The sequence below is a fragment of the Anomaloglossus baeobatrachus genome, chromosome 3, assembly GCF_048569485.1.
Source record: "Anomaloglossus baeobatrachus isolate aAnoBae1 chromosome 3, aAnoBae1.hap1, whole genome shotgun sequence".
NCBI classification, from domain to species: Eukaryota; Metazoa; Chordata; class Amphibia; order Anura; family Aromobatidae; genus Anomaloglossus; species Anomaloglossus baeobatrachus.
The window spans coordinates 377,500,056-377,525,973 of NC_134355.1; the positions used below are offsets into that span (position 1 = coordinate 377,500,056).

The 25,918-nt window shown below is 43.9% G+C and overlaps 1 protein-coding gene across 1 annotated transcript in view; it reads right to left on the reverse strand.

Moving 5' to 3' along the window:
• LOC142297246 (dynein axonemal heavy chain 5-like) overlaps window positions 1-25,918 on the reverse strand; it is a 460,910-nt gene that overhangs the window by 189,841 nt on the left and 245,151 nt on the right. The window contains exons 48-53 of the mRNA XM_075341502.1: window positions 18,916-19,133; window positions 12,582-12,757; window positions 8,739-8,887; window positions 4,886-5,078; window positions 3,535-3,758; window positions 3,236-3,322 (exon numbers count right to left, since the gene is read on the reverse strand). Of these exons, the coding sequence (XP_075197617.1) occupies window positions 3,236-3,322; window positions 3,535-3,758; window positions 4,886-5,078; window positions 8,739-8,887; window positions 12,582-12,757; window positions 18,916-19,133 (1,047 nt within the window). The remainder of the gene's footprint in view (window positions 1-3,235; window positions 3,323-3,534; window positions 3,759-4,885; window positions 5,079-8,738; window positions 8,888-12,581; window positions 12,758-18,915; window positions 19,134-25,918) is intronic.

Genomic DNA, 25,918 nt, shown 5'->3' on the forward strand with positions numbered 1-25,918 from the left:
AACAATTTTTTTAATGACCACATGACATTTGAAGTGATTTTTAGAGACTATGTGACATAAAATACCCAAAAGTTATTTTATAAACTGCACCCCTCAAAGTACAGTGATACCCCATATGGGGTGGAAAATTACTGTTTGAGTGCATGGCAGGGCTCAGAAGGGAATGAGTGCCATTTGACTTTTGGAGCACAAAATTGGCTTAAATTGGCAGTGGACACCATGTTGCATTTACAAGAGACCCTGATGTGCCTAAACAGTGGAACCCCCCACAAATGACCTCATTTTGGAAAATGCACCCCTCAAGAAATTTATTTAGAAGTCTGGTGAATGCCTTAAACCCACAGGTGCTTCACATAATTTTATAACATTGAGATATGAAACATTGAGCATGTTGGCGTTGGCCCCAAATTTAAAATTTTCCCAAGTGTGAAAATTTATCACAATTGTGATGGAAAACAACTGTGTGGGGCGCACAGCAGGGCTTGAAAGGGAAAGAGTGCTATTTGAATTTTGGAACGCCATTTGGGCTAGAATAGATTACAGATACCTTGTCACATTTGAAGAGCCCCTGACATAACAAAACAGCAGAAACCCCCACAAGCAAGCCCATTTTGGAAACTACAACTCGAGGAATTTATCTAAGGGTGTACTGAGCATTTTTCACCCTCAGGCGTTTCACAGAATTGTATAATATTGGGCAGAGCCACTGAGATGTTACTGTGTTTCCTCAAAAATAAGCCCTACTCCAAAAATAAGCCCCAGCAGAATTTTCAGCTTTTTCGAAATAAGGCTTAAAGGGACTGTCACTATGTCCTTGCCACCTAATCTGAGAACAGCAGGAGAATGGAAAAGAGATCCTGAATCCAGCAATGTGTCACTTACTGGACTGCGTAGTGTAGCTTTTTTAAAATCCCTATTCAATTAGCAGGAGATTACAATTAGAGGACGACTACTTAGCCTGCTGCCGAGTAGTCCAGCGCTACATTCAAATAACTGCCAGATCTGCAGCAGAGAAAAGAGTGATTTATCAAATTGAAAGCAAGCAGCTCAATAAGTGAAACATCGCTGGAATCCGGGTCTCTGTCTCTACATTATGCTGCTCTCAGATGGGGGAGCAAAAACCTGGTCCCTTTAAATATAAGCACTACCCCGAAAATAAGCCCTAGTTGCAATTCAATAATGAAGTGTCTATGCAGCTAAAAAGTTAAAGAACACTGCAGGACATTTCATTAAAGAAAACAGACATCCCTAAAAAAAAGAAGACAGACCCTGAAATGATACACACCAGATCAGGACGCTAAGGAACACGACGACCTGCAGTGTAATGTATCGATGACCTGTGGTGGTACGCACACACCACACAAACATCCGGTGATACCGTACTGCTCCGGTGACCTGGGATGCTGGGGAATGAGAGGACCTGCGGTTGAACGCATCAAGGACCTACGATGGATGAATCTGCCTCACAGAATTTTATACCATTGTGTGGTGAAAAACAATAATTACATTTTTAACACTAAAATGTTTTTAGCTCCAAGTTTTTACATTTTAGAATGGGTAATAGGAAAAAATTAGACCATACAGTTTGTTGTGTAATTTCACCTGAGTGTGCCAATACCCTACATGTAATTGGAAGTACTTATCAGGTACAATGGAAAGCTCAAACAGGAAGGAGCGCCATATTGTAGTATAGATTTTGCTGTTATGGCTTGCCGGTGCTATGTCATATTGGCAGGGCTCCTGAGGTGCCAAAACAGAAGAACCTCGTTTTACAAAATAGACCTTATGATTTAATTTAGGGGTGCAGTGATCATATTGACATCACAAGGTGTGTCACACAATTTTATAGCATTGGGCAGTGAAGAAAAAATAATTCCATTTTTACCACAAAAGTTTTGTTTTAGTCCTCGATTTTATATTTTCATACCAGACAATGGTTAACAATAGCACAGAAATGTGTAACACAATTTCTGCTCAATGTGGCAATACCCCATATGTGGCTGTACAGTACTGCTTAGCCATAAAGGGATGGAAGGAGTGCTAACAGGCCACTGTAGTCGAGTAACTGAGAGGTCACCATTTGAACTTGACTTGCCATGGCAAATATAGGTACCCCTTACTCACATCTGGAGGGTCCTGATCAGGTGGGAGAGGAAGCACACTCCCTTTCCCAACCTGCCACGAGATGCAGATTTGGTGCAGACATTTCCGCAACAACTTTCTGCACCAGATCTGTTCTATTTATTGTACTTACACAATTTGTAATGGGGGGGTCTCATAGACCCTTAGCCATTAGTAATCTCGGGCTTGATGATAGCTGTGATTTTTTTGACAAATTACAGCTCTCATTAACGCCTTATATTATCTCAATTGCCACCGCACCAGGGCAATTGGGATGAGATGCGTAAAGCACAGGATTGGCACATGTAATGGCAAACTGCTATTTTTAGACTGGGGAGGACCCAAAAACCATAGGCACCCCCAGCCTGAGAATACCAGCCCCCAGCTGTTGGCTTTAAATTAAAATTGGGGGCCCATATGCTGGTTTTTAAAATGATTTATTTAAATAATTTTTAAAAAAGCTGCATGGGGTCCCTCATATTTTGATACACAGCTAAGATAATACACACAGCCTCAAGCTGTGTGCTTTATCGGTGCTAGGTATCAAAATATGGGGGACCATACAAGATTTTTTTCAAATTATTTATTTATTCTTACTCTCCAATTCGGGGAAACAGATTCTACTGTGAGGGCAACCAATCACAGATGCCGGCACACAAGCAGTCTGACTGCAATCAATCACAGACGCTGTTACAGAGAATGGAAGGGGGAAGCAATGATAATTCATGAGATTTAATGAGCAAACCCAGAAGCAGCGAGACAGCCGTGTGAAGACTCTGTAAGTGTAACTGTCCTGCCTTAATCCCCCTTTTGCATACTTTTGCAGACCCATAGCCCTTACTGACACCATTTTACAGCACACAAGTTTGGATCCCCGTAGACTTATATGAGGTTCGGGGTCCAGGCTCAAGTTGGGGTTCAAGTCCTTTCCCGAACCGGACTTTTCTTTTAAGTCTAGTTGGATCTGCCAAATCAGAACATTGCGTGTTTGTCCATCTCTAATCTTGATATGTCACAGTTTGGAGGTGGATGGATTGTCTCATTACAGGCAAACTGTCACACCCCTTTCATATCTGTATGTTTTATGTTTGGTGATATTAGATTCTCTACTCACATTCTCTGGGCCAAGCACACTGTTGAAGTTGTCAGCCCAGCTGCTATTCAGAGGTCCATCAAACCAGAGCCATGAATTACAGTGATTCTAGAAGTATAAACATTTTGATAGACATTTTAGTTAATACTATAGGCATGAGCAAAGGTAAGCACATGAAAGATGACTAGTATCCATTTAATATGTAACATCTAATCACATCCTTATGCACACTGCACAGTCATATCACATCACACGTTATACAGTATATTGCCATAGACCCACTGTGCCACCTTTTCAGGTCTCCTAAATTGCTTCCTTACCCGTATTGCCTTCTTCCACAAATAGCTGATGACTCCATCCTGCCACATATGGGATGCATTGTGACCACCAAACATCAAAGTGCTGTTGTCAACACTTAGCGGATGAATCTTCACAATTTTATGAGATGCTTCTCCACTAGAGACCTGTATATGATTAAGTGCTTGAACTAATATACTAATACATGAACTTTTTCCAGAAGCCGGTGGTCCTGCAACTACTACACCTGTATTGATATAAAATAAATATGTAAAAAATGTATGGCATACAGTAAAGTGGAAAAGTTGAAATGTATTACACGCAGTACACTAAAGGGGGTGTTACACGCAGCGATATCGCTAGCGATATCGCTGGTGAACGCACCCGCGCCCGTCGCTTTTGCGTAACGGGCAAGTCGCTGCCCGTGGCGCACTACATCGCTCGGACCCGTCACACATACTTACCTGCTGAGCAACGTCGCTGTTGCCGGTGAACTGCCTCGTTTTAAAGGGGGCGGTTCGTGTGGCGTCACAGCGGCATCACTAAGAAGCCGCCTAATGGAAGCGGAGGGGCGGAGATGAGCGGGACGTAACATCCCGCCCACCTCCTTCCTTCCGCATTGCCGGCGGCTGCAGGTAAGCTGCAGTTCGTCGTTCCCGAGGAGTCACACGTAGCGATGTGTGCTGCCTCGGGAACGACGAACAACCTGCGCCCTCTACAATCAACAATTTTTTTAAAAGGAATGACGTGTCAACGATGGATGATAAGGTGAGAATTTTCCATCGTTAACGGTCGTTCCTTGATGTCACACGCAACGACGTTGCTAACGATGCCAGATGTGCGTCACGGAATCCGTGACCCCGGCGATATATCGTTATATACGTCATTGCGTGTAACTGGGCCTTAAGTTGAGTCATTGCATATATTGAAGACAGAGCAGAACATAGACCTGGATCTTAGTCAGTTGCCATGCTTTGATTTTAAGGACCACACTTACATAAGTTACCCACATGGCTCCATTCCATGAACCTGGAATATGCATGTTTCATACTGATACCAAATGGCTGTGATACCTCTCACATACTATAGACTGACTTGCACGTCAGCAAACTAAGGCCCATTGAGGGAAATCTATCGAAATATCAGCTGGAAATGAAAAACTGAAGAACCTAACTACACTCATAAGTCATAAGATGCTTATACATTTCAGTATACAATTTCAAAGCCATATTTTTTATAATTAATGTAATTAGATGTTGTTTATACTAAACATTAATAATAATGTTCCATTAAGATTCATTAACTACACAATTGAGGATTTAAAAATAAATAAATCAATAAAAAAATTTCTGTAGATGCATTTTACAAACCTACCAGAATTTACTAGTGATAAATTAAATAGCTGTTTGACTTTACTGAGCCACGGAGAATGGGGAAACAATTTATTTTCTTCTGATTTCAACAAAATGGCTCTTTCAATTTCCTTCTGAAGAATCTGTTTGGTATCTGATGGGTCGTACATTCCCGAAAACACATCTCCAACAATTTGTTTAAACAACAAATAATTCTGTAAAAAAAAAAAAGTATATGAACAGTTTAAAAAAAAATTGGGTAGAAAAAGTTAAGAATAAATGTATAAAAGCGAACTATAGCCAGTATGCATTTACATAGTCAAACAGGCCAGCGATTAACAAAAATAATGTTCTAATGGTTCTATTGTGCCCTTCCGATGACACCCTCTGCCCCAGCATCAGTGATTCACTCAAACTGCATCATTACCGCCTGAGGATCACATTGAAATTCTTGCACTGGCCGGCGGCTCTTCTCCCCCAACCGTATCAGTGTGTATTTCTATGCAGCTGTCATGCTCAGGTGAGGAGAGTCACCAGTCAGTGCAAGCATTGCTATGCAATTGTCGTGCAATAATACAACAGTCTGACTGACACCAGCACAGAGGAGTGGGCGAGGGAAGGGACTGAATATTTACTTTTTCATTAACACAAGTTCCAATCACTGACGCTGGTAGAGGGGTGGGCAGGAATATGGCTTGGGGAAGGGGTGACTAATATTCATTTTTTCATTAACATAATTAACAGTCAATGATGCCAGCAGAGGGATGGACGGGATTATGGGCGGGGAAGGGATGAATATTCACTTTCCATTTACTAACAGGTGTGCGACTACAAACTTCTAGGGTTTACAGCAACACAATCGGGCAATGTACACCAATAACAGTTACATATACTGAAAAGGCTGTCCAAGACCTACTTCAGGATTCTATTAGTATGATAATCCACAACAAGGGCTTTTTTGGAATAGGGCTTATATTTTAAACATACATTGACAAGTAAAAGGGTAACAATGTTTTGATCTTTTGAGTTTCAGGCTCCATATCTCACCGTCCACTACAGATTTGAGCATGAGACTATCTTCATTTTATAGACAATCATCTTGGCTATCTCATACATTGATTTAACTTGCAGAACTAGCACCCAGGGGGCAAGGGGTTCAGGTCTAGTCTCGTACTTGTTACTCGTCACCGGGCCAGTGTGGAAGTATGGGATGACGCGGTGGCCTGCCCGGTTTCGTGCCCCGAGGTGTCCACAATAAAAGGGGAAAGGAGGTGAATGTTTGGGGATGATTATCGTGACGCCACCTGCGGTATGTGGTCAGGGATTAGCCGCCGCCTCTGTTGCTGTCATCCAGGGCGGATGGTAATAGTTGCCAAGATGGTATCGCTCCCCACCGGTGGAGCAGGCCCCAGGGAGGATGATGGAAGTAGTAGTGGGACATTGAAGTGTAAGACTGAGGGCGCCGACAGTAACCAGATGACACAGATTGGTAGTGTTCTTTTTTACCTTTACTGGTAACAGGTTGTAGTCACGAGGTTACTGTGGTCCAGTCAGCCTGGTAGCAGGGAGGAATGTCTCTTTGCCAGGTACGTTGGATGCCTTCCTTTATGCGCTTTGGATGTCGGATCCCCATGGCTTGAGGCACTTGGGGACCCCGGTTCATGGTTGCTTAGTGCTATGTCCCTCTCTGACGTGCAGAGTCTTTAGTACCCAGTAATCTAGAACTTCGGTGTCCTGTACAATGCGCTCGGCTCTGGAGAGCTTTCAGACAGCTCTTTAACAGTGACTGTTTTTTTTCCTCTCCTCCAGGGCTCTACCGTTTCACTTTCTGTTTCCCTGACTAACCCCTTCCCATTCCAGAATGCACAGGGGAGGCTCGTCCCAACCAGGACTTGAGCTCCCCCTTCTGGTCTGAGTCACGAAGTATTGTGTGCAATGGTACTTGACATTGAGATCTTACCCGCTGCTTCTAGGCAGAACACTGTCCTACACGTGAAGAGAGCAATGGCACTGTGGCTCCCACGACCACTGGGGTGCCACACAATTATTTGGCATATGTTTAGCTTTGCAGATTCTTGTCATGTCACCGCTAGTCAAAAGTTCAAAACATTGTTACCCTATTGCTTGTCACCGTACTTCGAAAAGGCAGATCTTCCAGGGCTTATTTTCGGAGTAGGTCTTATTTTTGGCTAAACACGGTAGAAACTAGAAAGTAAGGAGACTAATGAGACCTGCATTGCAATGAGCTGCCCAAAAGACATCTGTAGTAATATCCTTTTAGCTATTTTAAACCCCCATCTATATACTGTATGATTCCTGCTTCTTGCATTTCTGTAGGTACCAAAATTAGTCTCCTTAAAGAAAATAAATAATTATTTCCCTTCCTAGAAGAAATATTGTATGCCAGAGTAGTGATAAGTGGGGACAATTGAAGAACCTGTTTTTTACAGCTGGGTCTACATTTAGAAATGGGATTATCTTGATGGCACACCATTAAAGGGAATCTGTCACCCTTTTGCATTTTTTTAATTAAAGGTGAAATTAGCCATACCTGTATGCCTTCTGGAAGAGGGGTCATTTGGCAAAAATCCTTTTATGGCTATGTGCGCAGGCTACATCTTTGTGGCGATCACAAAGATGCATGTTTTTGGTCTCAAAAACACTCCCTTGGCATGCATTTTATGCCCCGTTTTACTGCGTTTTTTACAGCGTTTTTGCTCAGTCCGTTCTTTAAGTCAAATCTATTGACTGGTAAGGCTCAAAACCGCTTGCAAAAACACAGAAAGAATTAACATGCTGCATCTCTGTGGTCACCACAAAGACACAGCCAAAAAAAAGCTGCAACGTGCGGACAGCAAAAATGAAATCTCATAGACTTTGCTGGGGAAGGAAATGCATGCAGTTTTGGGAGCAAAACATGCAAAAAAGTGGGAAAAAACACAGTGTGCACACAAGGCCTAAATCTTCTATCTTCCAGGCTATGGGGCGCGTGCTAGCCAGAAGATAAGCTGGCCTCCAGTCTTCATTATACAGGATTCCCCCTCCCCTTCTCTTTCCTGGTGCCCCTGTGACGTCAAGTGCATGGCCGTAAATCTTCAATTTTGCTGTGTCTTTTCCCCGGGGAGTCACTGCTGCTTCACAGTGTAGGGGAGAGCCGGTCGGCATAATGTGCAGGATTTCCAGCCACGCACATAACATCACAGGGACCCTGAAGAGAAGGGGGGGAGGAATCCTGTAAAATGAAGACTGGATGCAGGCTTATCTTCTGGGCAGCACACGCCACATAGCCTGGAAGATAGAAGACATATAAGAGAATTTTTGCAAAATGACCCCTCTTCCAGGAAGCATACAGGTATGGCTAATTTCATTTTTATGCTACCTGTATGCTCATATTAATAACTAAAAAATGCAAAAGGGTGAGATATTCCCTTTAAAACCCATATGGCTGGGTAAAAGCAGGCAGGATCTGAAGCTCTGTTACAGATACATGAAGAAACAACCAGTATAAATGTCTATTACAAAAATTAACCAGAGCATAATTTTAGTACTCCTTTTCATAAGTTACTTCATAAAAACTAAAGGAAAATGAAATTGAAGGTCTCAGTGCGAATATACTGTATATGATACTAGATGTCATTTTTCTAATACAGATTAAAAAGTAAAAACAAAATTGCTCTTTCTTTACAACTGGAGTTAAACATTAGATGTAACAATCTTAAAAGAACCCTGACAGCTGATTGATGCTGCCCAACCCATGGGGGGGCCTCTTGGACTAATCATCCTAGTTTGCATAATCCTTGGCCGCCTTTTAAAAGTATGTTTTCTTTGGCCATGTTTCAGAATTTCTAATATCAGTCCGACATTCTGCTACTTACATCACCAATCATTCTCGGGCCAATGACATCTTGTAGTGAATCGACTATCAATACATGACTTTCCTTTGCAGCAGCAAGGACAGGATTAGTGGAGATGACTTTCTTATTTCTGTTTGCACTGTTACCAGTTTTTAGACTTGGAACAGGACCTGAATTAGACGAAAGCAAGATCAAATATTTTATAAATACCACGGTTTATATACATTTGAGTATTTGTGGTCGAAATAAGCCTGTAACTCATAATACCTAACCCTGAAGCAAAGACCACCTTACATAAATGCAATCGTTAGAAGGAGGGGTAATACCATCGTCCAATTTGTCTTGAGAATTTATAGTTGCTCAGATTTGAAGTAAGCTTGGTCTGTTCAGTCATAGAGCGGAAGCTCAGCAGAGACAGGTCAGGCCATGATATAGAAGCAAGAGTGGACACATTATCTGGCATTATAGGCAATCTGTTGCCACCCCCCAATATCATAGCACAGGGCACTGAGGGACACAGTTTCCCATTGTGTTGAGCCTATAATTGCATTTTAACTGGTGATTCTAGATGTAATACCATGCTTTGACTGAGACAACATGTGATGTTTGCACCAGTATAGCCACCGTCTGGCTTCAGCTTTACTCAGAGCTTCAGAATAGACTGAAAAAATGTTTACATTTTTAGAACCCTGAATCTTTTTCCATGTTTGTGATTTGTGCTATGTTGCAATTCTATTGTGGCCTTTTCAAACCGTCCAATCTGACAAGGTGGGCCTCACACCACAATAGTTTGTGCACTTTTTATCTAACTACAATAGATTCTTTTGTCTCTTCAACTGTAACATTTCAATGAGAAGGACACAGAGAAAACCTAATAGGAACATTTTCTGATCCATGAAGCGGAAAAATGTTATAAAGCTATTATCTAACACAAATAGACACTATATTGGACTATAAAACAGAAAAAAAGGGAAATGTGCTACTGTGACTCTTCTTAAACTGTAGGAGGTAGTAGAAAGGGTTAACCCAGCACTGCCGTGAAAGAATGACATATAGAGGCAATAATTTGATTGTGATTTTATTGGTCAATGCATTTCAGACATACTTTCACCTCCTTCAGGACAAACTCACGTCCTGTGATTGACAACCTGTTTACATTGCAAGATAATCGTGAATTGAGTTTTTTTAACAACCCTCAATCATAATGACCTTTCAGTGTAAATGCCGCTTACAAGTCCTACCCATCATTATATCTTCAAGACAGTAGCTTCTCCCATAAGATTGGAAAACAGTTAAAGGGCTCATCCAACTTAGAAAATTACCTACAGGATAGGAGACAACTTGCTGACTGCTGAAGGTCCCACCAAACCTAGGAATAGGGTTCTGAATTGCCTCATTTGACCAGACAAATAGACAAACAATCATACATAGCTATATTTGGCAGTCATATAGACATGTATGACACCTGGCTATCTATCAATGGAAAGGAGAAAGGGTTAATCTTCTGCACCACTACACAGTCCAAATGATGTAAATTATATGATTTATTGGTCAACACGTTTCAAAGCCCTCAAGGCTTCTTCATCAGGACAATCATATGCCTGTCCTGATGAAGAAGCCTTGAGGGCTTTGAACAGCATTGACCAATAAATCATATATAACTTATATTGTTTGGACTGTGTGGCGGCACAAAAGATTAACCCTTTCTCCTTTCCATTATTTGATCTCCACGTGGGTTCTGTGGCAGCCTACAGGCGTTTATGGTGGTTGTGACCTATACAACTGTTACGGGGGAACCGGCAGATTAGGACCAGGGGGTATATATCCTAATCGCCAGTCGGGGCCCACCGTGCTCCAGATGACAAAGGAGCTGCTGGCACCTGAGGGTTAGGCGGAGACTATAGAGCTGGATGGCTCTGAGATAACCCAGGAACTCTGGGAACCGGTCACGTGTATTGGGACACGTCAGACCGGACGACAACCCGATTAGCGTTTTGGTGCACCTAGCGCTACACCAACCACGTGTGCAGGAAACACGACAGGCCGGGTGGTATCCAGGTAGCGTTGACCGGAAGACCGCCATGAAAGCGCCCTGTCAGCCACGTGTGTAGGACACGTCAGGCCGAGCGGTCCTCCGATTAGCGTTTCTGGCCACCTCTCGACTGGCCACGTGTGTGTAGGACACGTCAGGCCAGATGGGTACACCAGTAGCATTGACCGGGAAGCCGAGGAGGATAAGGAACACCCTGTTAACTCCACAGGGGTCCTGGGGTACGCTGTCCGTGCGCGTAGGGGGCACAACCGGACACGTGGCGCAGCAGGTTCGTTGTCCGTGTGCGTAGGGGGCACAATCGGACAGGTGGCGCAGCAGGTGCATTGTCCGTGTGCGTAGGAGGCACAATCGGACAGGTGGCGCAGCAGGTGCGTTGTCCGTGTGCGTAGGGGGCACACTCGGACAGGAAGCACAGCAGCCGCAGCCCAGTTAACGCCACTGGGCTGATATAGCAAGACTGGAACGGCAGGAGGGAAGCATGGCGCCTGACCCTGATGTGCCGAGCCACGAATCTTGGCGTGACAGGCACCGTTCGCCTAACCCTACCTATCGCTTCCCAACATAGGCTTATGCCGCAATGAGGCTCTAACATGGAGGTGTGCTCTGACTGAGCAAAAGTGAAGACTGCGCACCTCCATGCTGTCTCCAGCCCCTTTTATAACCTGGGTCCGCCCCAAACCCAGGGTGGAACCACCAAGGTCCAATAGCAGAGTGCCATGTCATCAGTGACGTCACATGCGACCTATCCGGAACCGCCACGTCATTGATGACCTCATGGCAGCCACGCCCCAAACACTTCACCAGTCATCGTCTGACGACCAATACTGAGGTGCCAGATCATAGGGGCGGGCCTCTGCGAGCCAGTCCGGAGTTGCCACGTCATCAGGACACCTGACACCCTCTGCCCCATCAGGGCCTGCCACCTCACGGACATGCTCACTGAGGTCCTTACCGGACCTAGCCTCTGATGCACTAAGTGCCTGAGCATGCCCAGTAGCCTGAGCAACAGGCTCAGAAAGCAGATTATCAGTTTGAGCATGCTCAATAGGCACATCCCAGCACTTAGACACAGCACGAAGTCCAAGTAGCTGTGCAAAGAGGCTGTTAGGGTTAATTGTGGGAGCATGCTCAGTAGCCTGAACTGAGGACTTAGTCTCAGACATAACACAATCAGGCTGAGCATGCTCACTAGGCAAAACACCGGGCTTAAACTCTGGCTGTGGTAAATCGGTGCACTAGCCGCCTCTCCACACTTAGACGTGGTGGAAGGAACAGCCAACTGGACGACCCGAGGCACGGCCAAGAACGGCAGCCGGCGCCTGGGTGCAACAGGAACCGCAGCAGGCTGCTTGCGGCTATGGCGCCGCCGGTTCGTAACAACATCCACATGAGGTGAGCCTCTCTAAGTTATTCTTTAATATTATACATTGGATAAGACCCTATTTGGACAATTTTTCTTTCAAGCTTTAACTGACCTATCTATGACATTCCTATAGACAATATATGGGGTGGTGGAGAGCGTACACTGCCATTGTTTCATTCAAATGGGACACTTCAGAGCCCTGTTCTTGGGATTGGTGAAGGTCACAGTGTTGGAACCTCCAGGTATCAGCAATTTGTCACCTAAGTTGGGACAACCCCTTTAACTGTTTAATAAACCCTTGAGAGAAAATACTGTTGTCCAAATGTCTGGAGGCTATAACGACAATTTAATATGGTATACATAAATTACTAAGAGGCTAATTTCAATCTTTTATCATCTTTTAATACATTATGCAATTTGAGATACAATTCATCAGGAAATATCATACTTGTTGCAAATGCTGAAAACTGTTGATATGACATAACACTACTGGAGCGAGAGACTCTTCCGCCATCGATCTCCATACGACCATTAATCTTCTTTTCCATCTCTCGTCGTTGAACGGCCCGGTTTATGACTTCTAGCATAGATCGTAAACTGATAAAACAGTGATATTCCTCTGGCCTATTGGGAAAAAAAAGAAAGTTACTAAAATGAAAATAGTTCTAAAATATCTTGTTGACTATTTAAATGATACAGAGTATATGACGTGCTCCCAGGAACATATAATGCTTTGTACTCTATGGGAGCAAGGTTTGAGAGCATTTTTCTACTAGCTAGACCTTGATTCTTTATTTACTTTTTTAGTCACCAAGTCACAAGGCTACAGCTAGAAAATAAACTGAAAAAAAATATAAAACGCAACACGTTTTTTAACGCATCTCCATTTTTCATAAGCAGAAATCTAAAATCTAAGTCTTTTTCTATGTACACAAAATGCCTTTTTCTCTTAAATATTAACAATTTTAACTGTCCAAACAGAATAATGAGCAGATTCTATATTCCTATAGATTCGATCAATATGTTGCACTGCCAGGTGACAATAGAGTGACCTTATTTGATTATGAAATTTGATACGTTTAGGTTATCGAAAGACATAATTATAGAATCGCCGAGTGTCATAGTGACCATGAACACTTCCAAAGCTGTCGTTGGTGCTCAGTGGATGGGTAGTCACCCCTTTAGGAGTTGCAATGTGAGCTGTTAAAAATTTTGGATTCTGTCATTTGGAAGAAGCACTATACTGAGGGTGCATTAGACATTAAATCTTTGTATACAGTCATTAAACAAAGCTACGGACTACTTTCTCAAAAAACTCACCAAATACTCTGAGGTACACAGATTCAATTCATAATAGTAGTATTTGGTATATTCTGACAGATAATTATTTTATTTACATTAACCAGTTTTACTTTCAAACATGGGGAACTGAAATGGGGACTAAGTTTGCCCCAAGCTATGCTAATTTATTTGTGGGCCAATAGGAAGAAAATCATATTTTTGTTGAGGGCCAACTATTAAAGAGTTCTTTGGTGTTGCTTTATTGATGGCATATTATTTGTTTGGGACAACTCTCAGGAAAACGTAACCACTTTTTTAAGTTACATCAATTGTAATGATTGGGATTTGGCATTTACACTCTTTACCAGCACTTCCAGTGTAAAATTTCTGGACCTCACTATTTTTGTTGACAAAAACTGACTGGCTACCAAGTGCTTTGGTAAGGAGGTTGATTCAAAGAGCTATATACCCATTACAAGCTGTCATTTACCATCATGGCTCACTAATATTCCAAACTGTCAGTTCACCAGAATTCGGTGCAACTGTACTCATTTAACACTAGAACTACTGAGGTAGTCATTTTGACTACTTTGCACTATGTATTTCTATATAGGTGTCACGAGTCCAGTAGTTCTAGTGTTAAACAACTATCTTACAAAAGTTGAATTTCTCCAATAATAATTCCTCAATAAAGGGTACAAACAGCAATTCTTTGAAAAATGGCAGAGGTCCAATCTATGTCTCGTTTTGAACTCATTCATAAACATGGGTGTTGTGAATGTCAGTTATGCTTTTGCTGCTGTGAGGCTCCCTCTTGTGGCCAGGAATGTTTTGGACAGAGACCAGGTGTGCTGGAGCAATGGGCATTTCCATTGCTAACTCTCTGCCTATTTAAACCTTGGTCAGCTAGCAGTCTGAGCCGGTTGTCATTTGTTCTTTAGTTTACCAACCTTCTCATCTTGCTCCAGACCACATCTACCCCAGATAAGTTCTTTGTTCTTTCTTATGTTGTTTTGTTCTTTTTGTTCTTATCTGGGTTTGTCATATACTGTGGTTGTCAGTCCATTTGCATGCAGGAATCTTCCCTCTCTGTTGCTTAGCTGGGAAGCTCCCTGCAGCTATGTTTGGAGTATTTCTCCTATAAGTCCAAGTGTTTGTTGCTTTTTGAATTTGTAATTGTTCCTGTTTTCTGTTCATTGGTTTGACAAGAGCACCTGATATTGGACGGAGTTGGACGGAGTTGGACTTTTTGTACTATCAGGTATTTGGATTTTTGTAGGGTTTTTCTCTTGCCACCATCAGCCCCTTTCCTATCCTTTCCTAATTAGTCAATGGGGCCTCACCTCTGCTAATCCTATCATCCATCTGTGTATTGTGTTTTCCTATATCACCGTAGTCTTTGAATGTGGGGGGCTTGCTATACCTTTGTGGTCTATTTCTGAGGCAGAGTGTTATTCATCCTTCCTTCCTTTATCATAGTTAGTTCTCCGGCTGGGTTTGCGGTGCATAGGATGTTAGTTCACCCCTCAGCTACTTCTAGTGTTGATGGTTAGTAAGGGGATGGCGGCCAGATTAGTTGCCAATGCTCTTGTCACCTTTTTTGCCAATGATCTATTGTGATCTTCCATGGTTCCGGATCATAACACATGGGCCTCCGGTACCCCCTAGTACAATTCAACAAATTAATCGGTTACCCATCATAATTTAATATCACAGAAACCATGGTGCATTTAGAAAAATAATGCAAAAATTGTTGTCCAATTTTACAAGAGGATAAATCAATTGGTCCATTAGTAGAAAAACATCCCAGATTTGTTTAACAAAAAGCCCAAACCTTAAGGAATTTAGTGGCACCTGCCTCTAAACAAAATATTAATATTCCCCATAAAAATGAAGCAAATTCTTTAAATTGGTCAACCAAACAACCTAAGGTTGGATTTACCTATTTGTTGGTGTTTTGTCTGTCAGAAATCAATGCAACTGAGGACCACCATTAGCACCTTTTCAATCACAATGGCAACCATACATATGCATCAGGGATGTAATCACATGCTATATGGCTATCATATACATTATTCAATGTCTGTGTATCACAGTATACATGGGACGCGCAAAACACCTCTTGAGTATACGCATTAAAAAGCACTTTAACGATATTAAAGAGTGCTTTAAAGGGGTTGTCAACTACTTGGACAACCCTTACTCATTTCTCATGTTTGACCGCATAAAAAAAATAAACCTATACTCACCTCCAGTGCGACCACCGTTCTAGCGATGTCTGAAATCGCATTCCGAGGGGCCACCGTGACATTGTTATGACACGTGGGCCCCTCGATCAATCATTGTCTGCCTCCTTCTCCTCGCCTTCGGACATTTGAGCAGGTAGTTAGTATAGTGCTCACATCCTACTCAAATATCTGAAGGCAGGGAGACAGACGCCGAGAACTGATGGGTTGCGGAGCTCGAGTGTCATAATGTCACGTGAGCCCTGAGAATGTGACTTCAGACAGCGATGGAACCACGGCTGCACCAGAGGTGAGCATAGGCCTATTTATTTTTTGGCGGGCTAACAAAGGGAATGAATAGGGGTTGTCCAAGTATTGGACATCCCCTTTAAAGGACACCCATTGTTAAGAGACACTTCCTGAAACACGATAAGTCCTCTTGTAAAGACACCTATTTTTACGGAATCCAAACCGCTCCAATCAATTGGAGGGGGTGACTACTTGAAGCAGATGTCCAGAGCTGAATCCAAGTGGATCTTTACATTAAATACTTCAGCTCCACTGGGTCACAACCATGAAATTTAATTATTTGCTTTCTAGTCACCTGCTAACCAATATGATTCCCCCACACCTCTATCTGTCTACTCTAGTAATGTAATCAACGAATATTGCTATTTCCTTCTACTTTATTTTATTTTTTCCATACTACACTTACGGTAATTTGTTTAGTGCATAAAGTCACCCAAGCTATGTTGTCCAGCAGGGCCTCAAATTTTAGTACATACTTCTAAGCGCATCATTTTTAATATACATAAAACCTAGTTATTTATTTTTATACAAGGGTAATTTTAATTTTAAAAGTATTCTAGTAAACTAAAATTGATATTTTAATTAACTCCTTTATAGTAGATTATGACAGTTTATAATTCCACATAATCCTCTCTTTTGCTGATATTGAGAAAATGATATGGATTGTAATGCAGGGCTATTTAAAGATGTACTCTCAAACGTTTGAGGAAGAAGGACAGCAAGTCCACTGAAATACGTAGGTTTCGTGTGTAGCAAGCAGGACTCCATAGTCCTCATTGTGTGACATCACATGCCGTCTTGTGTGCATCCACATGGGTTCCAGGCGACACTGGTCGGGATACTCTGTGTAACCCCATGAACCATTGCATGCACTGTTTAGCAGCGCCAACCTGCAAGCATCTACGATTATTGGGACCCCTGTTGGATTCAGTTTGCATCTAGAATTACTGTAAGGAAGGAAAGCTCCATCCATCATCTCCAGCCTGCTGTCGGATCCTCACTGAGATATGATAATGATACTTTATTATACCAGATTGATCATTGTACCTTAAATCACTGACACACGGCAGAGCTGCTAATTCTGCTAGATGATCATTGCTACCTCGCTACCACTATTGTTGAGGTGGAAGGACCTTTTGGGTTCTTTCAGTATCGCATGTCAGGTCATGCGATACTGTAGATTTACTATTTACAGTACGTAGCAAGATCACTATACTGGATTAAACACTTTGTCACCTTTCGGAGCCACATGTTGATTTCATCTATGGGAGTACGCATTCTGCTGGGTATTCTATTTGGACCCTTATACACATCCACTATTTTGCTTTTGTGTGCGCAGTAGTTCTATTTTTATTTTATCCTTTATGACTTAGGGCACAAAGCCAGCTTACTACCAGCCGCAGCAGCATTATATACCAGTGAAGCGCCAGTGTATATATTACTTTGATAATTTTGTCTAAATCTGTTATGTGCACACAGTGCATTTTTATCGCTTATTTATGCATTTTTAGTGCAGTTTTGTCACAAAATTGTATGTAAATACTTATGCTAACAAAGTCAATAAAAACCCTTAAGCTTTGTACACGTGTTGCTTTTTTCACTTACAGATGTGGTGCAGAATAAGTCTTAAACATGTCAATTCTTTCAGCGTTTTTGCAGTGTTTTTCCATTCCAGAATGCATAGCAAACGCATGGATAAAACACATGCAATAAATGCAACAAATACTTGGCAAAAACTACCATCTGCCATATACAGTGAAAACTGGAATTTTTCCGTGAAGAGAACACCTCTCCAATATGCCAGATGCCATTGAATATGAGCATTTGCACACTCAAGTCGGTTATGAGGACAAAAGTCTTTGGTTTTGCCAACTGATTGTTCCAGCAGCTGTCCGGGTGGCTGGTCTCAGATGATCTTGGAGGTGAAGATGATAGATATTGAAGTCCTGGGCTGGTGTGGCTATACATGGTCTGTGGGTGTGAAGCTGGATGTATGTACTGCCAAATCCTATGAAATGCCTTTGGCGATGGCTATACTTGTGCTGTTTGATAAAACTGTACATTTTAGAGTGATCTTTTATTGTGGCCAGCGTAAAGCGGGCTTTACACACAACGACATCGCTAACGAGATGTCGTTGGGGTCACGGAATTCGTGACGCACATCTGGCCTCGTTAGCGACATCGTTGCGTGTGAAACGCAGGAATCACCATTAACGATCAAAATTGACACCGCAGGAACGAGGAACATCATGGAAGGAGGAAGGAGGTGGGCAGGATGTTCGGCCCGCTCATCTCCGCCCCTCTGCTTCTATTAGGCAGCCGCTTAGTGACGCCGCTGTGACGCCGGACGAACCGCCCCCTTAGAAAGGAGTCGGTTCGCCAGCCACAGCGACATCGCTAGGCAGGTAAGTATGTGTGACGGGTCCTAGCGATGTTGTGCGCCACGGGCAGCGTGCAAACCCATGCAATAATCATGCTGTCTAATCAGCATCTTGATATGCCACACCTATGAGGTGGATGTGTTATCTCAGCAAAGGAGAGGTGCTCACTAACACAGATTTAGACTAATTTGTGAATAATATTTGAGACAAAAAGGCTTTATGTGTACATAGAAAAAATGTAAGATCTTGGAATTCAGCATATGAAAAATGGCAGCAATAACAAATGTGGCGTTTATATATTTGTTCGGTGTACAATTATATACTTTATCATTTTGTTTCCCACTGAGTAGTTTTAAAATGATGGGTTTTACTTTGTGATCAACAGAAAACATCACCACCAGATGCCTTGACCATGCTGACTTACAGTAGTTTCAAAGTTGCTTAAATAACACTATTGCAAATTAATATTTTCCCATTCTCCCATAGCTAGTATCTGGCCACTTTGATTAAAACTGCCTTTACAATTTCCAACATGAACCATGACTTTAAAATCAAGCATGATATATGTAAAGCTCAGAAGACTAACAGTTGTTCCTTGAGTAATTCTGAGGTGAGCTGAAGTCTGGTGGCTAGGGCCTTTGGTCCTTTGAAGCCTAGGCTTGTAAGTTTGGCCTTGAGAATTATTGTGTAATCAGGTAAAACCAAAGAAACTGCTCTAAAGTTCGCCAGCATATCCTTTGGAAGACTTTGGAATCCAGATTTTGAGACAGTGACAAATATGCGGCAAGTGGCTTGTACTTCAATCTGTTAAACACACAAGAAAAATGTATTTTATGTCATTTTTATTTACTCTGATCTACAGCTTACAAATACATTACAATATCACTCTTCATTGGTAATTAACATTAAAGTGAAGGCAAGTGTAAAAAACGGAATAATGCCAGCCGACTCTGACGATATTGGTGGTCTGGGCAGGCAGTATAATTTGTATGCAAGTTTCTTTAATCTAACATAACAGATGATGTTGGTTCAAGAGAAGGATCCAAAGTGTCTGATTTCGGACTGTCGATCCTGTGGTCTTGCCTAGATAGGCCACCGCCAGAGCAGGCTGTCAGCAGCTCTCTTGTAGAGAACTAAGGAACACAAAGCAGAGTAAGCGCTCCTGCGTATGGAGGAGTGGGAGAAATAGCTACCTGCCAAATCACTGGCTGAACTATTGTTTGACCGACAAAGGGCTATTGTTTATAGGGCCCCTTAGTGTTAAAACAAGATGATTCAAAAAGGATGGTGTAAAGTTATAGCCTTGGTACCAAGAAAACATAACACAAATAATTAACATAAAAAGTCAGACAAGGTATCCAAGTTGTATCTATTCATTACAAGTTACCAAATTTCAATTGGTGACATAGATGTCTAGGAGGCGTTCCGGTACTGTCCAGATGCATGACAGCATATTGTCGGATATGGACTCCACTGTTTCAGTGTAGTGTTGACTCAGATCAATTCACTAATGCTGCATTGGCCTCTACGATCAACAGATCTAACACCCTGCAAATTCTTTCAGTGGTCCCAGCCACAGGATCTGAACAACCTGAGACAACATATATCCAAGGATATGCTTACATGCATCGGAAAGCACTGGTCTACCACCTAGACATCTGTCGAGTCACCAGTGGAAATTACTTTGAACATTTGTAATGTATAGTGAAATATGGCACCTGGCTACATTATAAATGGATGGTATGTACCACGAAAGTGGTGTGAACCTGGAGGTTCCTTCTGGCACTTGTCATGCCACATCTTTTTGTATAGTGTTCTTTGGGTCAGGTTCACAGGTAGCTAAACAGATGGGTGGGTCTGGCTACCTATATACCCTGCCCATGGGTGTGTTTGACATGTGTCTGACAGGTGTGACGACCTGGGCCCTGAACGTCTTGGGGCACACGTCTGGCAGCGGGATCAAGACACACACAAGCACTTTGTAACTTAAACAATCTCGGTGATTTATTCACATCCTCATAAACCACGCAGTGTAATGGGCCACAGCCACTTTCCCGCAGGACAACGTCTCACTGTCTGTTTAAACTGCCGATTGTTCATACAGTTCATCCTCTGGCATCAGCCAGTAAAGTCCACCTTTGTGGGGTGTTACCTGCCAGTAGGTTTGCAGGCTGTCAGTCTGCCTCCATCCAGTCCAGGGAGACTCTCACACTGGGCTCAACATCCCGGCCCTTGTACATGTTCCAATTCCTCAAAGCCTCAGTGGATTCTGCAGCTCCCTGACATTTCAGAGCCCTCACTAGCTCTGTATGCACATGATCTCCTGCACATGTGCGCCAACCAAGATGGCTCCCACCAGCACACAGAGACCATGTGACAAACGACAACTCCATTAAATCCCATGAGACACACCTACGTATGGGAGGTATGTGGATGGTCAGTCCCGCCCATCACTTCTGACCATCCCATGAACCCAGCCCTGAATGTGTACAACAATCCTCATGGAACTACAAGTTCCAGAGAAACATTCCAGGTTCAGATCGCAGAGGATTTCCACCTTTGTGACACAACCGGCCATCTGCCACATTGCCGGTTGCATCCTTACATATCCCCCCCCTCTGTTCCAACCTGTAGGGTGGAACACTCGACAATCTACAGGGACCCTGAGACAGGGCATTAGGGAAACCATACCCTACCAGTCAAATGGGCCCTCTATGACAACTTTGAGTTTCTGCTCCTGACATACCATCTGCCACAGTCACCAAACCCTCCTCAGTGAACCCTCTTCTCAGACACGTCCGCCGGTCCGACATATCGTTCCATAAATGTCTCCAACGGTCAGTGTGGTAGCGAGACACTCCTTTAGTCGAAACTACCGTGCGGCCTGACTCTGCGCTATCCAGTCCACTAGAGGGGCTATTGTCCAGGTACCTCACCACCGAGCTGACAGGAGATCTCCCATAACTAGACCCTGCGCACTCTCTGTTTGCCAATCTACTATGGCCTCTTCTCTCATGATGTCTCAGGTCACCTTTCCATCTCCGCCTTTTCCCACCACCACTTTTGGCTATGGACCAGTCACTCCTTCCATCTTTTCTTTTAGATTTTGTCTTCGAGGGCTTGGACCCTTCAGAGTCTGTGCCATAGCCTGATGTATAAGTAGGTCTTCCATGACCTAGGCTCCCTTCCCTACAGGACCTACTTCCCTTGCCAGTCAAGGCAGCACATTCATCGGGTGGACTACACTTCTTCTCTGGGCCCTGGCCCGAAAGCGGTCGCGACCTCACACTAACTTGACAAAGTTTCTCTGCAATCTTCTGTCTTTCAAGATCCATTTGCTTTAGTTCTTCCAGGTATCCCAGGCGGTATTCTAGGAGAACTCGTACGTTTTCAACACACTCCTTAACTTCACAGGGTAACCTGGCTTTATGATGAACCTCAAGTCTTACTCTCGTCCACCGGACGTATCAACCATCTCCTGCATGACTCTTCCATTTCTGCCAATCAGTTTCTTGACAAGTTCTCTGGGCACTTGTGTGACCTCTTCCACAAAATCCAACAGCTTTCGAGCTGTTTTCACTGCTTCTTCAGTTTTCCCATAGATTTGGAATGTTCCACTGTGTTCTTCTAATTCAACAGCTGTAATACCTGGAACCTTCCTGGCTTGCTGAATGTTTCTTCTCAGCGCTCTTAATGCGAGCCCAATTAATGATTTCTTCACCACCACAACTTCCTGAAATTTTGCAGTGAGCTGCTTCATACACTCCAAGCGTCTGGTGTCTTCTTCCATCTGTGCTGAGATGAGCCATTTCGTACGAAGACACTGCAGGTGCATGTCACTCAGGATAGCCACCCGCTTCTTTGTGACATTACTTGCAGAGCAAACCTCCAACTGACAAGTCTCTGGGGCAAAGTACACTTCACAGGCCCCTACGGCCTTCTTAAACTTCTCATGCATTGACTTATGGGCACAGGCTTCTCTTAGGTCTTCGGGCACATCTACCATGCACTTAAAGAATGGACAGGTTTCTTTACCTTCAAGGATATTAGACCATTCCTTTGGTCTCTTGCATCTATCTTTTTCTCTCATCAACAGCTCCACCTCTTGAGTTACACACTCCTTCGGTTCAGCTCCAGCTTCAGAGCCTTTGGGTTTGCTACTCTTCTTAACCAAGACAATCTCTATGTCTTCCATCTTGATCTTACCAGGCAGGTCACTCAGGCTCTCAGTTCCTGATGAGACCTCTGGTCCAGACTTCACCTCCTCAGAGGCTTTTTTCACTTCTACAGCACCAGCTGTCTCTTGGGTCTTCACTGCATTACCGTCAACTTCCTTGCGGGTCTCTGCAGTGTAACGTTCAGTCTTCTTTTTTCCTGCCAGGGTGTCACACCCTTCAGCGTGGTACTCTGTTCCTCTTAGAACTTTGGCACCATTTTCACCCTTCATCACCCCAACACTGGGTAATTTACCGGTCAGCTCACCATGACCTCTATGGATTTGTACTTCACCAACACTCTCCAGGATTCCTTGTCCTGTATTACCCTCTAGGATTTCACCTCCTACAGCACTCTCGTCCGACAGACCTTCTGCTTCATGCTTGGAATCTATAGGAGACACCACCATTACTGCTTTGGTTGGCTCATTTTTTTACATGTCACCCTGCTGATGTCTGTCGTTACAATGTGTCAGTTCAGTTTCTGATTTATCTTTCTTGTGTAGGATATCGCTGTCTGACTCTACTTTAGCAGTTGCTACTGGCAACGTGTTTTCCTCGACCAGGTACTTCACTTTCTCTGCACCCTCAGATGGTATACCTTGCACTACCTTTCGGCGCTTATTACGTCGCCGGCGTCTGGAGGAGGTTTTACCCTTCTCAATTGTCTGTACCTCACTGCAGTCTCTTGTCCTTTTATAAGAGTCAGTGTCCAATCTGGAGTCATCGTCACTCCCTCTGGCGTCCTGGACTATCATGTCCCCACTTAACCAGATATCTGCCTCCCTTTCTGGAGCTACCCCGTTTTTAACGGTCACACCATTGGTTATTCCCTTAGTCCTTATGTCACTAAGTTGAGTCCGTCCATCATTTTCTTTGGTCACCCCTAACTTAGGACAGTCAATTTTAGGAGGTGCTATCTCCTACTTACCACACATAACTCCCCAACAAGGACCCCTTTTCACCTCCCAATGTGGTGGGGTTTCCTTTGGTCTGTTCCGGCTCTTACACAAGCAACCGTATACGTCCCCCTGCTTCCACAAGTGCACAAATAATTTAGAGTCCCAACCTATAATAATTGGGTGCAGTAAATCTGAGGCTACACAAACATCATGAGAACCACTGTCCCTGGCTGTCTTAATGACCACGCTGGATACCGGGTATTCTGTCTCATTATTGTGGGTGCAGCCGGCGTGGATCTTCCTTCCTGTAATCAAGTGGACATCAGAGGTGGCCCTCACCAGGGTCACCAAGCTCCTTGAGTCTACGACTCCTGTTACAGATTCCCCATCCACTTCCACGGAACACAGACGTGGCTTCTCGTCGGATGGGTGGTCTATACTGCAAACCGGACACTTGTAGCATGAACACTGTTTTCCCTGGCTAAAGTCCATCTGCGCCACTTTACCCTTGGATTTGGGATGCTCTGCACCATTTTGGGGGACCACCGCTTTCTGGGACTCCTCCCCCGTTTGGGCATCCACCATTTTATGGGACTCCATCCCCTTATGGGTAACCACCCCTTTATGGGACTCCATCCCCTTATGGTCAACCACCCCTTTATGGGACTCCATCCCCTTATGGGCAACCACCCCTTTATGGGACTCCATCCCCTTATGGGCAACCACCCCTTTATGGGACTCCATCCCCTTATGGGCAACCACCCCTTTATGGGACTCCATCCCCTTATGGGCAACCACCCCTTTCTGAGACTCCACCCCCTTCTGGGCTTTCTGTGGCTTCCTTGCAGTGTCCTTAGATCCCAGTTCACACCGTTCCCCTTTATCTCCCTGGGTACGCTGTGCCCGTACTGGCCCCAGAAGGGAACTCACAAACTGGTCCACTGCTGCCACATCCCTGCGCACTGACAGCTCCTGCTGTCCACGCACAAGGAACTGGTACAGCTCCTCCATAACGTCCAGGCTTGCTGCTCCACTCACGGTCACACAGCTTTCCCAGAACTTCGTGGACCCGCCGATCCACCGCAAGCCGCTTGAATGCGCCGTCAATTTTCGTGGACCCGCCGATCCACCGCAAGCCTCTTCAAAAAATTTTCGTGGACCCGCCGATCCACAGCAAGCAGTCCATATCCACAGGAATATGTCTTAGGCCGTTGCCCTTAGCAACCAGGCTGCGTTGCCCCTAGCAACCAGGCCATATGCCCGCATTTTCCACCATAATGTGACGACCTGGGCCCTGAACGTCTTGGGGCACACGTCTGGCAGCGGGATCAAGACACACACAAGCACTTTGTCACTTAAACAATCTCGGTGATTTATTCACATCCTCATAAACCACGCAGTGTAATGGGCCACAGCCACTTTCCCGCAGGACAACGTCTCACTGTCTGTTTAAACTGCTGATTGTTCATACAGTTCATCCTCTGGCATCAGCCAGTAAAGTCCACCTTTGTGGGGTGTTACCTGCCAGTAGGTTTGCAGGCTGTCAGTCTGCCTCCATCCAGTCCAGGGAGACTCTCACACTGGGCTCAACATCCCGGCCCTTGTACATGTTCCAATTCCTCAAAGCCTCAGTGGATTCTGCAGCTCCCTGACATTTCAGAGCCCTCACTAGCTCTGTATGCACAGGATCTCCTGCACATGTGCGCCAACCAAGATGGCTCCCACCAGCACACAGACCATGTGACAAACGACAACTCCATTAAATCCCATGAGACACACCTACGTATGGGAGGTATGTGGATGGTCAGTCCCGCCTATCACTTCTGACCATCCCATGAACCCAGCCCTGAATGTGTACAACAATCCTCATGGAACTACAAGTTCCAGAGAAACATTCCAGGTTCAGATCGCAGAGGATTTCCACCTTTGTGACACATACCGGCCATCTGCCACATTGCCGGTTGCATCCTTACACAGGCCATATGGTTTAAAATGGTGTCAGTCTGTTTGATACATGGTCTGGGAGTGGAGGTGAAAACACCTCTGTTAGTCAGCTCAGTTAGAAGCTGACTGAGCTTGTTTGTGTGAGGAGGTTGGAACACCTTCCGTGAAAACTGGGTTAGAAACCATGTGTAGGCAAACTCCACAGAGATATACAGTGGGTACAGAAAGTATTCAGACCCCTTCAAATTTTTCACTCTGTTTCATTGTAGCCATTTGGTAAATTCAAAAGATTTCATTTTTTTCTCATTAACGTACACTCTGCACCCCATCTTGACAGAAATCTCCCCCAGAAATGTAGAAGTTTTTGCTAATTTTTTAAACAAGAATAACTGAAATATCACATAGTCATAAGTATTCAGACCCTTTGCTCAGTATTGAGTAGAAGCAGCCTTTGAGCTTGTACAGTCATGTGTCTTCTTGGGAATGATGCAACAAGTTTTCACACCTGGATTTGGGGATCCTCTGCATT